This window comes from Dama dama, chromosome 19 (genome assembly GCF_033118175.1).
Source record: "Dama dama isolate Ldn47 chromosome 19, ASM3311817v1, whole genome shotgun sequence".
NCBI lineage: Eukaryota > Metazoa > Chordata > Mammalia > Artiodactyla > Cervidae > Dama > Dama dama.
The window spans coordinates 53892445-53908094 of NC_083699.1; the positions used below are offsets into that span (position 1 = coordinate 53892445).

The window sequence follows — 15650 nt, forward strand, 5'->3', positions numbered from 1 at the left end:
GGGTTGCAAACAGTTGGACATGACTGAGGGACTGAGAACACACATACACATCTGTTTCTTAAGTCTGTCTAGCATTTATTCTTTACACTCGTGTGGTGGTATACTCTTTCTTTGGTAATATGGTAAACTTCCTCATTAAGAAAAATTTAGTGTATTTGTCTACTTTCTCCCTGCCCATGTCAAGTAGTTTTGGTAAATCAAGCAGATAAGCATGTTTAAGACTTACATTCTGATGTTAATTCCTAAAAGCCAAAGCTCTTTACACACATGCTGCAAGCCTTTTACTTTTATGGGAAATAAACCTGTTTCTAAAATATATCTTGATACTGTTTCAAGTGAGGACTTAAAACCAAGGAAAATATTTATTCATTTTGGTTTGATTTTATTCCAGTTCACTCAAGTTAGAAAAAAGGACCATGAGTAAAATAATATTTAGGTTCAGACATTTGAAAGTTAGCATGGTTCATTCTAGTTTTTGGCTTAAAGTAAAATTTGGGTTTTAAGAGATTTTAAAATAGAGTCAATTAAAATTAGTTCAAAAGGAGAATAGATATTTTAAAGGAAGAATTTTGCATCAGAACCTTCTGTAAAGTATTCAAAATTTTCGATTTTGCTGAAAATAGAAGGTTGATTTTAGGACCTTGACCCCTGTGTGTTTTTTTCAAGGCATAGTCTTAAGTAATGTCGTGTAGCAGGGTGCAGGTTTTAGAGTAAATGGTTAGATCTGAATCCCATGGGTACACTTTATTGGAGAGGTTACTTTGGGCATATTGCCAGTAAACCTTTCAAACATCTTAGTTCCACTCATTTGTTAAGTGATTATCATGAGTACATCACAGAGTTGTTGTGTGAATTAAGTGGTATTATGATTCTCAAAGTATGGAAGTTGAAACTGCATTAAGAAGCACTTGGGTGGCTTATTAAAAATACCGTTTCCTGGGCTTTACTGCAGATCTACTGAGTCTTTCTATGCTGAGATTCTAGAATCTTCATTTTTAGTAAACTCTTCTAGATGACTAAGTCCACTGTGAGTGGTGCTTGCATAAAATAGTAGGCAAGAAATACACTTGCACATGTATTGATGTAAATTAAACTTAAGACCTCAGCGATGTCCCTGCCCATTTCTTATCCATTGCTGCATTTTGATGCTCTGAAGAAACCAGAATTATTTGGAAAAGGGTTATGAAGTAGAGTAATTCTACCTGTAAATAGATTAACATGTGGCAAATTGTGTTTTTTGTTTTGGCTACTTGTTGCGTGTTTTCAGTAAACCCACCTTTCTCCTTTGCTATTTGTAAGGCTTCTGCATACCTTATCCTTAGGGCTTTGTATCTGATCAATGGCAAGCATAAGAAGCAAAAACACTGCTAAATGTTTAGCAGGAAGTAGTCAATTCCCAAATCCTAGTAATTCTGCTTGAGTGATTTTTATATAAATCCAAGACCAGACCCTTGCTGAACACGTGCACTGTGCTGAACCCTCTGCTAATAAGCACTAGGGAAATGAATTTAATAATTTAATAATGTCTGGCTTTCCTAAGAGCTCATAGTCAAGTGAGGGGCTTGGACTCTTAATAATTATCAAACATAGTGATAGGCACTGTAGTAGGGTATGTATCTGGTGGTAAAAGAGCATAGCAGAACAGAAGAATGTGTTATTGTTGTTGTTTTTTGTAAACTGTTGCTATTGCCAATGATTCAAGTTCAGAGAATCTAATTTGTTGAGCACTCACTGTGTGGCATGTACTTAAATATTAACACCGTTATGCATCTAAGGGAAAGCCCTTGACTGATTTCTTTTTTTCTTAAGGTTATTTTATGGTTCTTCAGAATAAACGCTTGTGAACACTGGTATGGTATCTGCCTGTGATTGAAAGTGTGGTATTATGCTGTCAAGGACTCTAGAATCTTTTCTGTCTCATTGTTATCCTCTATCACCCTGTGTTTTCCTTTCATTTCTAGAAGTGAAATATAGGAAAACATCTCCCATAGCCAGCTAGTGTATGACATCTGTCCATTTTGTTTTTCCTGCTTCTCCTTTTGTTTACTCTTCCTATCCCCAAAGGAAATTTAGTAATTTTTGTTTTGTGTTTCCAGTCTTTTAGATAGAGTCATGTGGAGATGAATCATGTCTAAGGGAAAAGACTCTGCTAGAAATATTTTTACCACAAGTTTACATAGAAATCGCCCTAAAAATTTTAATGAGGCTTGAGGTGACTGATTCAGGTGCTTAGTTGGCATTCCTTTGCTTTGTTAATAGTTTTGCTTCAAGGTATGAGAGCAATTGTACTCTCGCTAGAGCTTCCACATCATTGAGCAAAGCCTCTATTTCATGACAGCAATGAGTTTGTTTTAGAATTTGTCTCTGATTTTCTGTGGACCTCAGTTCATTGCTTTTTTTTTTTTTTCCTTGTTATTTTTATGTTGTTTTCATGTTTCTAAGTTGTGTTTATTTTGGAGAGTACATACTGCTTTAAGAGAAGTTTCTTAGCCATTTACTTAGGATAAAGAGTTGTTTGAACTTTAAAAACCTGAAAGTTTGACAGTGTCAATGTTTCCCCTTCAGACTATCTTATATGCTTGATAAGGTAATTTTTTTTGTTGTTGTTCTTTTAAAAATTTTTGTAATATTTTTCAGTAGAGTGTTATATTGCTATTGGGCATCCATAAAAAATAGATGTTATTTCTCTTCATGAGAAGCAATAGTCAGAGCTAGTTTCCTTACAAATCCTTATTGTTAGGTTAAAAAGCTTCATAAAAATACCTTGCATCTTCTTGTATCATACCTGGTGTGCCGGTTTCTCTGGAATTTATAGACTTGATTTTTCTGTTATTTCTACATGGAGGTGTTATTTTTGAGGTAAAGGAAGATTTTATAGAGTTAGTCATAGTTAAGTTTGCTCAGTTTATGTTAGTATGACTTACTAACATCTCTAAAAGCCTCCCAGTTAAGCAGTATCACACTTGTTGCTTTTTCTGAGCTCTGAATCTTAAAAAACATTAAAACTAGAATATCAGTGCCAGATACCTCCTACATCTTTATGTATGCCTGAAGTGGCCTTTTGGGTTTTGGATGCTCAGTCCACACTTTAGATATGGATTGTGTTACCCTGTAACATTTGTTCATCTCAGGGTCCGTTGTTCTGAGGATTGATTTCAGAAGATGAAAAAAATGTAAGCACAAGATATAGCTTACAGGTACAAACTTGTGTTTGAGAGATTGAGAACTAGGCTGCACATATTATGGGATACATATAAGGCTTTTGTAAAATTGTATTCTATATTTAACAGCCTTCAATGGAAAGTGGTGGTTCTGTTGCATACCACCTTTGCATTGCTTCATGAGGACTGTTTTATGGTTTATATTTTTAAGATTTAACCATTCTGGTAAAGAGTAGGGAGTTTAATTCTGTATTCTAATTAGAATAGGACATTCATACTACTTGAGTGAATTTTGTTTGCAGTAGAGGATCCTAGGAATTCTCTGGCCAGAAGAGAGGCCTGAAACTGAGCTGCTCCCACTGCTTTGCTGTTGTTGCTGCTGAGATACAGTGGCATTTTTTGGAGACCAATTTTATTGTAGTTGATGTGAAACTCATGATACCCTGCATTCTGGAAAATTTAATATTGGGCAAAGTGGTGGGTTTTTTTTAGTTGTTTTAAAGAGGCACGTTTTTTATGAATTCTAGCTTTTCATGAAGATTTTGGTTTCTTGGTAGTAGTGTTTAAAATGATGCTCTATTGTTAAGATTCAAAGTTATCCAATTTCTAAATTGAACATCACAGAATCAGTTGTTTTACATTTTTGTTTTCCATATTTTGGTTTCCAATTAGGATAAATTTCAAACTCTTAATGTTGCCAAAGCATCTTTGGAAATAACTCTTTAGCTATTAATAAATGAATAATTGAGGACTGAACTACAAAAGATCACTTATTGTTTTGTTAATCTGGAGTTGACCTTTTTACATTATATTTTCAGAAGCATCTCCTTATTTGGTAGGGATGGGACGGGGTGGGTAATGGTATATGAAGTTGGTCTTTCAGTAGTCGTGGGAAGGTTATAAAATACAGCAAGGCAGCCTGAGGCAAGTGAAGAGTTCTGTTACCTAAAGCTCTGTTATATTGGACAAGTTTGTTTCTCTTATTTTTCTTATTTGTATTTGAAGCATAATAAATATGTTCCCTCCATTTATCATAAGTATTAGAATAGATGAAACAATGAATTGGAAAGTTCTTTTTGTACAGTGAAATTTTATACAGCTGTTACCTTATTGCCGAGTCAGCAAGTTGCAGTGCCAAATGGTGACTTGCTTTTCCCTGGCACACTAGCTGCTGGCGATCCCATGCACTACTGATGCTCATACCAAGTCACTGCCAGTGTTATCTTGCCATTCTGTCCAGCTCTGCTATTTCAGATATCTGATAGAGCAGTCTTGAAGGGCTTGAATGATTTCTGAATAAAAATTCCAGGATGCTTGGGCACAAGGTCTGAGAGCCATTGTTCCTTGTATACCCAGGATTTCCTGCTAGTGGAGGAAGAGTTCCTGCTAGCCTGTAAGAGTTCTCAGCAGTTTCTCTCACTGCTCAAAAGAGAATAGAATAAACCTTTTAATTTTTGCTAAGATAGTAAGCAGGGGGTTTTTGTTGTTGTTTTTACTAGATGTGTAAGAGGGTGAAAGGATTGGTCTCTCTCCACATCCAGTCAGTTTAAAATTGAGGCCTCAAGACTCTCAGCTATAGCATCTGTAGGACCTCTTTATCTTTCAACCCTGCTTTTAATATTTTTGTAGAATTACCTTATTTATGCCTCTTCCTATAGGCAAATCGTAAGTTGGGATAAACATTTACAAGTTCAGCAGTGGCAAACAGTGCTCAGTCCCTCAGTGGTGTTCAGCTCTCTCAGTGGCCCCGTGGACTATATCCTGCCATGCTCCTCTGTCCATGGAATTTTCCAGATAAGAATACTGAAGTATGTTGCCATTTCTTTCTCCATGGGAGTCTTCTCAACCCAGGAATCGAACCTGTATCTCTTATGTCTCCTGTATTGGCAGGTGGATTCTTTACAACTGGGCCACCTGGGCAGCCTGAAATATGATTATAGAGTGGGAAATCATGATTTTTGGTTATACCCAGATGGTTTTTGTTTTCAGCTAAAATTGTGGAGTAGAGTAGCTATTGTTAATATCTACTAATTTATCTCAATTAAAAAATGATGATGCTTTGTTTTGTGAATTAGACCTGTGAGATCTCACAAGAAACTTGTTCAGTGGAATTTGAATTATTAATTCATTGTTCTTTTAATATATATATGTGTGTGTGTGTGTGTGTGTGTGTGTGTGTGAAAGTTGCTCAGTCATGTCCGACTCTTTGCGATCCCATGAACCATACAGTTCATGGTGTGTGTGTGTGTGTGTATTATATATATATATGTATATATATATTTGGTGATATGGTTTTTGACTTGAATGATCTAGAGAAAAGTCAAACTGTTTGAAATCACTTTTTTATTTTCTTTGGGACAATTGGATTACAATAAAATATATTCAACACTTTGGATTTTAAGTACGAGTACAATACTACTAGTAAGGATAGGTTTATTTTATAAATGAAGAAGAAAACTTATAGTAAGGTTTGTGCTTAGAAGTTGTGGTTAAGATGTGTTCTTGTTCAGTCACTAAGTTGTAGCCGGTTCTTTGCGACCCTATAGACTGCAGCACGCCAGACTTCCCTGTCCTACACTGCCTCCCAGAGTTTGCTCAAATTCATGTCCATTGAATCAGTGATGCTGTCTAACTATCTCATCCTCTGCCACCTTCTCCTTTTGCCTTCCATCTTTTCCATCATCAGGGTCTTTTCCAGTGAGTTGGCTCTTATATCAGGTGGCCAAAGTATTGGAGTTTCAGCTTCAGCATCAGTCCTTCAATAAATATTCAGGACTGATTTCCTTTAAGATTGACTGGTTTGATCTTGCTGTCCAGGGGACTCTCAAGAATCTTTTCCAGCACTCCAATTCAAAAGCATCAGTTCTTCAGCACCGAGCCTTCTTTATGGTCCAACTTTTCACATCCATACATGACTACTGGAAAAACCATAGCTTTGACTAGACAGACCTTTGTCAGCAAAGTGATATCTTTGCCTTTTAATACCTGTCTAGGTTTGTCATAGCTTTTCTTTCAAGGAGCAAGCGTCTTTTAATTTCATGGCCGCAGTTACCATCCGCAGTGATGTTGGAGCCTAAGAAAATAAAGTCTGTCTCTGTTTCCATTTTTTCCCCATCTATTTGCCATGAAGTGATGGGACCAGATGCCATGATCTTAGTTTTTTGAATGTTGAGTTTTAAGCCAGTTTTCTCACTCTCATCTTTCACCCTCATCAATAGGTTATTTAGTTCCTCTTCACTTTCTGCCATTAGAATTGTATCATTTGCATATCTGAGATTATTGATATTTCTCCTGGCAATCTTGATTACATCTTGTGATTCATCCAGCCCAGGATTTTGCATGACATTCTCTGTATGTAAGTTAAATAAGCAGGGTGACAGTATATAGCCTTGTTGTACTCCTTTCCCAATTTTCAACTAGTCCCTTGTTCCATGTCTGGTTCTAAAATATTGTTTACAATATGCCACTAACATTTGGATATTCATTTTTCTGGCAGTCTTAGATTGAGTAGGGGAAAGTCAGATTATTATATCTGATTTTATCTGAATCGTATCAGATTTATATCTGATTATATATATATTCAGATTATATCTTAATTAGATCTGATTTAAAATCTGATTGGAAAATCAGGTTATTATATATATATATATTTTTAATGTGAGAGACGAATACATATTTCATCATCTTGTTTTGGTATTTAGGTTTAAATATTGCATTATTTTTCTTTTATGAGGTTAGTATGAATTCAACTAACATCTTAAAATTGCTATAATGGAAGAGTAGGAGAGAGAAAAAGAAACGTGCGGTTTTGTCAGTGAGAACTGATTTTAGAGTCGTCACTCCAAATCCTTGTTGTGACGAGACAAAAACCGAGGAGCATACACTCGCCTGACAGATTTGTCAGCAAAGAGAGAAGAAGCACATGTCATAATTGCTGCTTTGCAAAGATTGTAGTCCCTAGAATCTGTGTGTATTCTGAAATCATTAAAAACAATTTAAAGCTTTTTAAAATCAAGTGCTTGGTAGTATAGAAGGTTTGGAGTAGTTTAAGAATTCAGAGAGTAAGGTGATTGTTTAGTCAAGAAGGAGGTGGCTCTTGAACTTGGAAAGAATCTTTGGATTGTTACTGGCGGGAAACGAAGGCAGAAGAGGTAAGGAGATGGCCGTGAGTAGGCAGAGACCCCAGTGCTGGTGAGCTAGTTAGGAACGAGGCTCAGTTCAGGATGGGTTTGATTTTTCCTGTAAGGTTTGTGTCTCTTACCCGCAAATTAACATTCCCCTGTTTCTTTTCCCCATCTGACTTTTCTTGGAAATGTATCACTATTTTCTTAAGAAGAAATAAGACATGGAGAAGCAAAAACTTAAAGCTTTACCTTCCTAAAGGGAGAGTGGTCTGAATAGAGACAGAATTAGATGTTTTCAGTTGCACGTGTCTTATTTTCAAGTACAACAAGAAAGCCTGAGGAAAGAATTACGGCCTTTAGAGTTGGACAGATAAGGATTCTTTGGTGGGTCCATCATTTGCCTTTTGACTGGACAAATTTACCATTTTTCTTATTATGTTTATATAGGAACAGTGCTATCTACTTTATGGGATTGTTTTTATTAAATGAAGTCATGTATATAAGCTAAGCATGGTGCCTGCTCTATACAGTGAATAAATGGTGGTTAAACTAATTACTTATAATTGAAACAAATAATTGAAATAATTCTGTGATGATAGATATGATAAGCTAAAATGAGCATTTAAAAATAATACATAGTATAGAATATTTGGGCTTCCCAGGTGGCGCTAGTGGTAAAGAACCCACCTGCCAATGCAGGAGACATGAGATGTGGGTTCCATCCCTTGGTTGGGAAGATTCCCTGGAGAAGGGCATGGCAACCCACTCCATTATTCTTGCCTGGAGAATCCCATGGGCAGAGGAGCCTGGTGGGCTACAGTCCATGGGGTCACAAAGAGTTGGGCACAACTGAAGGGACTTAAAATGCACATGGTTTACTTTGGCAGTTTTCTCAGTTGAATTCTTTGCAGTTCTCATTTTCTATCCATTTTTTCTTTTAGGAGACAAAGATGGCAGCAAGGTGACCACAGTGGTGGCAACTCCTGGGCAGGGTCCAGACAGGCCGCAAGAAGTCAGCTATACAGACACTAAAGTGATTGGAAATGGGTCATTTGGTGTGGTGTATCAAGCCAAACTTTGTGATTCAGGAGAACTGGTTGCCATCAAGAAAGTATTACAGGACAAGAGATTTAAGGTAAGACCTTCAGTAGTTCATGTGTTTTTGTTGTTGTCAATACAAGTAAATAATTACTTTTTCAAGTGTTTGCTTTTGTTTCAGATTTCATTTATTGCACAAGTGTTTGTTCAGCTCAACTACTATAATGACTTTTCCATTGTGTATTATGTTGAGATAAAATTTACTGAAGATTGCAGTATTTTTTTGAACTGTAGCTATGAGTGATATATGTATTTAAAATGTTGTGAAAGATAGATTAAAATTTATTAATTCCTTATTTTAAAATGTGACCTCTCTCTGCCTTGGGTCTCATTGGTGTAGGAGACCAGAGAAACATTGCTTGTAGCATATGTTCGTATGATACAGTTGACTGTGCTTCTTTTCTTGAAAAATTTCCTTCTAGTCTATGATACAACACTGTTGTTTTTTTCCCCCTATAACTGACATTTCTTTCCTGCTATATATTCTTATGTCTCCCTTCCATCTGCCCCTAGAAAACAATCCTTCCCACAGTTCATTTTTTTTTCTTACAAGATCCCCTTAGAGTGTCCTGTTTATGGATGATCAGAGGTCATCTCTTCATTATGATACAGTGGAGAGTCAGGAGACCTGGGCTTTCATCGAGGCTCTGCCATTAACAAGCCATGCAGCTCTGTTCCCTTCCCTACTCTGCCCACCTCTGCAGCAATTTAATGAGAGTCTCCTGTGTTTTAGGAACTGTGCTTAACATTAAAGGATAAAAAATTAAGAGGTTATCACTGCTCTGAAATAGCACACATTCTGCTGCCTGTATGCTACAGAATGTTTTGAACATTCTAAAGTGGTTTTTAAAAAACAGTCTAAAGTTTTTGTCTTCAGTTTATTCTCTCCTGAACACTAGTCCCATTTTGCCAAATGCCCACTCAGTCTAGATATCAGAAGGTACCGTTATTTTCAAATTGACAAATCTTCTTATCTAACTCTGACTTAACTGTCAGTCTTAAAGGAAATCCTTTCTCTTGGTTCTCATTCCTTCTTGTTCTTTCCTTCTAACGGTTTTCTCATTCACTGTCATCAGTACTCTTCCGTTCTCTCATACTCATATCCAATCATTACCAAACTTGGTTAATTTCACACTGCCTGCCCGCCGCCCCTTTCCTTTTCTCATCACTACTGTTCTAGCCAGACCTTTGTCATTATTTGGCTTTTATCACTAGTAACTCTACATCTGATCTTCTCACTTAAAATCTTGCATTCCAACTTTAGATTAATCCCATAGCTCATTCTGGTCATATTGTTTCTACTACACACACATCTTCTATGGTCCCTCATAGTCTAGAAAATAAAGCCTGCCGTTTTAATTGTGCATTCAGGAGTTTCCATAGTCTTGCCTTCTTTCCAAATACTTAATTTTTACAATCCTTTGTATCACTATATTTGAGACATAATTGGTTTTTATGGTCTCTCTGATTTTATTTCCTAAGAACTGGATTTTTATTACATATGTCTCCTGATATCCACACACTTAATGTGTTTTCAAATTAATATCCTTCCCAGGTGGTGCTAGTGGTAAAGACCCTGCCTGCCAATGCAGGAGACGTTAAGAGATGAGGGTTCAATCCCAGGGTTGGGAAGATCCTCTGAAGGAGGGCATCGCAACCCACTCCAGTATTCTTGCCTAGAGAATCCCATGGACAGAGGAGCCTGACAGGCTACAGTCCATAGGGTTGCAAAAAGTTGGAGACGACGGAAGCAAATTAGCGCGCGTGTATGATAGCAGATACTTATCAAATCCTTAAAATATGATCAGTAATCTATGAAGTTTTTACATGAGCAGTTTTATAGATTTCCTCTTAGCACTGTGATATTGATACTGTTATTATTTAGATAAGGAAACCTACATACAAAGAGATTATAAATTAACTTGTCCAAAGTCATACAGTTAGCAAGTGGTTAGATGAGCAGGTGTTTGAATCCAAGCAGTCTTACTTCAGAGTGCTTTATTACAGACTATCATTGCTGTATCGAACCAGTACATTCTGTTCAGTAGGTACTTGGGTGAGTTCTTTTTCTTGCTTTTTAAAAAGTTTTAATCTTTTCCTTTATTGTAGTTAAGTTATTCATCTGAAATACAGTTTGGTTCATCTGTTTTTGCTTGTATCCCTTCGTAGAGCTGTATCTCCATTCTCTTTGACTTTTTGAAAAAATTATTTATATTTTCAGTCTGTGTAATGTGGTTCTAAAAGTCAGAGATAACAGATGTCGTTCCCTCTGTCTTGTTCTCCCTCACTCCCTCTGGATAGCCAATCTCTTTATGTCCTGGTTTACTTTTTCTGGGTTTCTTTTGCTCAAATGAACAGTCAGTGTGTAATCATCCCTTGTTATCCACCGGGGACTGGTTCCAGGACCCGTAGTGGATGCCAAAATTTGCAGGTGCTCAAGTCCCATGTATAAAATGGCATGGTATTTCCATATAACTAAGTCTCCCATATACTTTATGATATAAGCTACTTTAAATAGCTTATAATACCTAATACAGTGTTGATACTATGTGAATAGTTGTAAATACAATTTAAATGCTATGTAAATAGTTGCTGATGTGGCAATTTGAAATTTTGATGTTTGCAACTTTCTGGAGCTTTTCTCCCCTGAGTATTTTTTATCCCAGCTTGGTTGCATCCCTGGCTGTGGAACCCAGGGACACAGAGAGTAACTGTAATTTTCTTGATTTCTTTCTTACACAAAATATAATACAGAGAGTTATTCTTTATACTTTGCTTTTCCTGTTAACTGTCGTTCCTGAAAGTCATTGCATATCAGATCAGACATTTTTCTAATCTTTTTTAGAATTTTATGGTATTTCAGCGTTGATTCCAATCACTCTTCTATATATGGATCTTGAACTACTTTTCAATATCTAGTAATGTCCCAGGGGGCTGTTATGAAAACGTTTGTGCATAAGTATTTTTTATTAAACGTGTATATTCATGGTAAACTAAGAGAACTAGGTAGGACTGCTGAATCAAAACAGAAACACATGAAGTTTTGTATGATATTGCTAAATTCCTCTGCACAAGAGCTTGTATAGATTTGTATTCTCTCCAGTAATATATGATGCCTATTTATTCACATTGATAACATGAATTGGCTTACTTTTTCAATTTTTGTCAACCTGGTAGGTGAGAAATAATATATTTTTTCATGTGTTCAGTGTCCATTTTTTTTTATCATATCTAGATTTTAGTTGTGATTAGAAAGCCTTTTCCTTATAAAGTCTTACAGAGAAAGCCTTTTCCTCAAGTTAAAGAGAAATTCATCTATGTTTTCTTGCAGCTGTAAGATTTCCCTTTTTACATTTAGACCCCTGATCCATTTGAAGTTTATTCCTGTGTGTGGGGTTTATTTATAACTATGTATAGTATGATTTATTGATCTAATTTTATCTGTTCTAAAGCATTAATCTTTTGTTTTAATACAGTTTTTTAAATAGTCTATGTTCCAATGATTTGAGATGCTATTGTTATTATATGCTAAATTTCCACGTGTAATTTGGTCTATTTCTGGACTTTGTGTTCTGTTCTGCTGGGTCATTGCATATTCGTAAGTCAGTACCACATTGTTCTAATTTCATTTTGTAATATGTTTCAATGTCTGGTAGGGCTAGTCTGCTTTTGTAGCTTTTCTTTTTCATGTTATTCTAGCTATGTTTGGATGTATATTTTCCCCTATGAATTTTGGTATCATTTTGACAACTCCTTGAGAAAGCTTGTTTATTTTTAATAGGAATTTCATCAACTTTATAAGTTAAGGAGTTAATCGCCTCTCCCATGATGTTGAATTACCTTATCCAGAAATAGGAGATAGCTTTCCATTTGTTCAAGTTTGCTTTTGTAAACTTCCAGGAGTTTTACTTATATAGGTTTTGACATTTCTTGTTAAGCTTATTCTTAAATATTTTAATTGTTTTGTAGCTATTGTATAATTTTGTTTTTATTTTTATTTTTTCTCCTGAAAGTGCTGAAAAGTGGCAGGCTGTCTTACATGAAGTTCAGTTCTTTCCAGTGTATCACCTTTTCTTTGTGAAACTTAACTATTCTTTGTTCTCCTTGCTAAATGTTGGCTATTAAAAATTTTTTTGATGTATTGACCAATTCATTTCCTTTGATTGTGATAAAATAGACATTTTTCTGACAACTTAAAATTCTATTCACATTTGTAATTTTTACATCACTGCTACCAAGGATTAAATAATCATGTATTTTGCATTAAATAATGATATATTTTTTAGGAGAAGTTAGAATAGGGTCTTCTCTTTGCACTTTTTTCTTAAACCAACATGCTGAACCTGCTGGTGTCAGTGAGAGGCAGTTTGTTTTGGTGAAAAAACAAGAAGAGAAAGAATGATCAGAGATAGGAAGAATACCAAGAGTAACTAATTATCCCTGTACATTAGTCTTAAAAACTATATATATATTTTCAAGTTGTTTCTGGTACAACAAGTTTCAGTGGTGTTTTACCTACAATTTTAATGCCTTTTTCCCTCTGGACCTATCATACTAAAATTAAACTAACCTCAATTGGCCAGTTTGGAAGTGCTTGTGATAGAAAATGCTGTTGTGGTGCTAACAGTAAAGTCCAGCTAGGTACCTTATGTAGGATACCTTTGATATTAGAGCAGGAAGAAGATTAATCAATCCCAATAATCGTTGTTGAGGCTGCCTTTTCCAAGCTGAAAATCAGTAAGCTACATTTTAAATTAATTAGCGATCTTAGCTTCATTATCTATTAATTTCAGTTCTCCTTTGAACTAAGTCATAGGTTTCAGGTGTCCTGCTTGGTTTCACTTGTTCTGTCGCTAGGATGTGGGAGTAGAGAAGTGAAGTGTCACTCCTGTTCTGTTGTGATTGGAGAGTGATTTGAGCCCTGCTTTTAATATATTCTGTTTTGGAGAGTGAGAAGAAATAAATGCCTGGGCTCAATCCTTAGAGCTATGATTATTCTCTGTATGATATTTTGGAGACAACATAGGGGAAATAAGACCTTGGTGTCCACTGTTTGTAGTTTTGTGAGCTTAAGTATATCCATTAACTTTATGAGCTTCAATTTCATCCTGTGTAAAATGGAAATACTGTTATTACAGTGGTTCCCCAGTTCAGTGTTTGGTGCTAAAGGAACTCAGTAAACATTGTGCTTGCTTTTTACTCCAATGTTGTGTGAATCAAATGAAACAATATATTATGAGAACGTCCAGTAAATTCTAAAACTCCTTATAATTAAGTTCTATTGGTTTTAATTTTAGATCTGAATTACTACAAATTGCTATTTACTTTGGATTTCTTCCTCTTTGTTTTGCTTCCTCTTTTATTTGGTAGTCTTATTATGAGACACCTAATTATTTGTACTTACATAGCTGTTTTAAGTCATTGTGGAAAATCTATTTCTTGATAAAATTTATAGACAGCTAAAGAGAAATATTAATCTTTAGTTACGTCATATAGAGCTATGTTCTTTGAGTCATGAAAACTTGTAATTATCAAGTGGAAGATAAAAACCAAGACTTAACCTCTGTGGAGGAGGGAGGGCAGGACAATGGCATGCTGAGTAGGAAAAGTCTTATACTTCAGTGTAGCTCTAAGAAAGTTACAGAAAAACCAACAGAGAATCATAAGTCCAAGGTTGAACCGTCAGAGGAGTCCAACGTCTCCTGGGAAATGGGCTTCATTAAATATGTCTGCCATGCTGTGCTGAGTCATTGGCAGGGAACAGTTCATGGGAAGCTTGGCTTATCACCAAAGAAGAAAATGGTTTTGAGAGGTCAGCAGCTAGGACTACTGGTCAATAAATGTTTCCTGCAGTGGGTTATCTGAGGGAACATTTTCGTAGTTAACACGCCAAACTTCCTAAGGATACAGACTGTTTTATGCTACCTCCCCAAGTCATGTAGAATGGCTGGTAAAATGTTATTTTTAACTGTATTAAATTTTCAAAGACTGTACAAAGGTTAATGAGTAAGGATTCTATTTGATTTTGCTTTTACAATTATATATAGTGTTATTACCTCTGTTATTCCAGAGAGAAGAAATATGGTGGCATGATATCTGTGGTCCTGAATGCCTCCTTTCTGCCCTTCAGTGACTTGAATGGCTTGAGAGAAAGAGAAATATCTAGGAATGCATTTGACCAAGGAGATGAAAGACCTATATATTGAAAACTCTCAAGCTGTTAATGAAAGAAATTGATGAAGACACAAATAGGTGAAAAGATACTATTGGATAAGTCATGATTGAATCAATATTATTAAAATGTCCATACTACCCAAAACAATCTACAGATTCACTGCAATTCCTATCAAAATTCCAATGGTATTTTTCAAAGAAATAGAACAAATAGTACTAAAATTTGTATGGAATGACAAAAAATCTCAAATAGTCAAAACAGTCTTGAGAAAGAACAAAGCCAGAGACATAATGCATCATGATTTCAAACTTTATTAGAGAGCTACAGTAATTAAAGCAGTATGGTGCTGACATAAAAGCAGACATGTAGCTCAGTGAGACAGAATAAACAGCCCAGAGACAGACTTACGCACTTATGGTCAGTTAATTTACAACAAAGGAGACAAGAATATACAGGGGGGAAAGGACAGCCTTTTCAATAAATGGTGTTGAGAAAACTGGATAGCACATGCAAAAAAATGAAACTCAACAACTGTCTTACATTGTACACAGAAATTAACTCTAGATAGATTAAAGATCTGAATGTAAGACCTGAAAGCATAAAACTCCTAGAAGAAAATATAAATGGTAAATGCTTTGATATAGGTCTTGGTGATGATTTTTTAAATCTGAAACCAAAAGCACCAGAAGCAAAAATAAACAAGTGGGACTACATCAAACTAAAAAGCTTCTGCACAGCAAAGAAAACCATCTACAAAATGAAAAGGCAACCCATTGAGCGAGGTAAAATATTTGCAAATCACATATCTGGTAAGGGGCTAATATCAAAAACCCCAACAATCCAGTTAAAAAATGGGCATAGGACCTGAACATTTTTTTGAGGAAGACATGCAGATGGCCACCAAGTCCTTAAAAAGATGTTCAACATCACAGATCATCAAGGAATGCAAATCAAAACCACAACAAGGGATTTCCCTGGTGGTCCATTGGTTAAGAATATTCCTTGCAGTACAAGGGATGTGGGTTCGATCCCTGGAGACCTGCATTGCAAGATCCCACATCATGAGCAACTAAGCCCATGTGCTGCAACTGC

General features: G+C 35.8%; 1 protein-coding gene across 5 annotated transcripts in view; it reads left to right on the forward strand.

The window, feature by feature from the left end:
• The window catches only part of GSK3B (glycogen synthase kinase 3 beta), a 202429-nt gene that overhangs the window by 65209 nt on the left and 121570 nt on the right, over positions 1–15650 (forward strand). For all 5 annotated transcript variants that reach the window (XR_009696998.1, XM_061167078.1, XM_061167080.1 and 2 more), the window contains exon 2: positions 8227–8420. Coding sequence is in view for 4 of the 5 variants with exons in the window: in XM_061167078.1 (XP_061023061.1) it covers positions 8227–8420 (194 nt within the window). In the remaining variant the exon portion in view is untranslated. The remainder of the gene's footprint in view (positions 1–8226; positions 8421–15650) is intronic.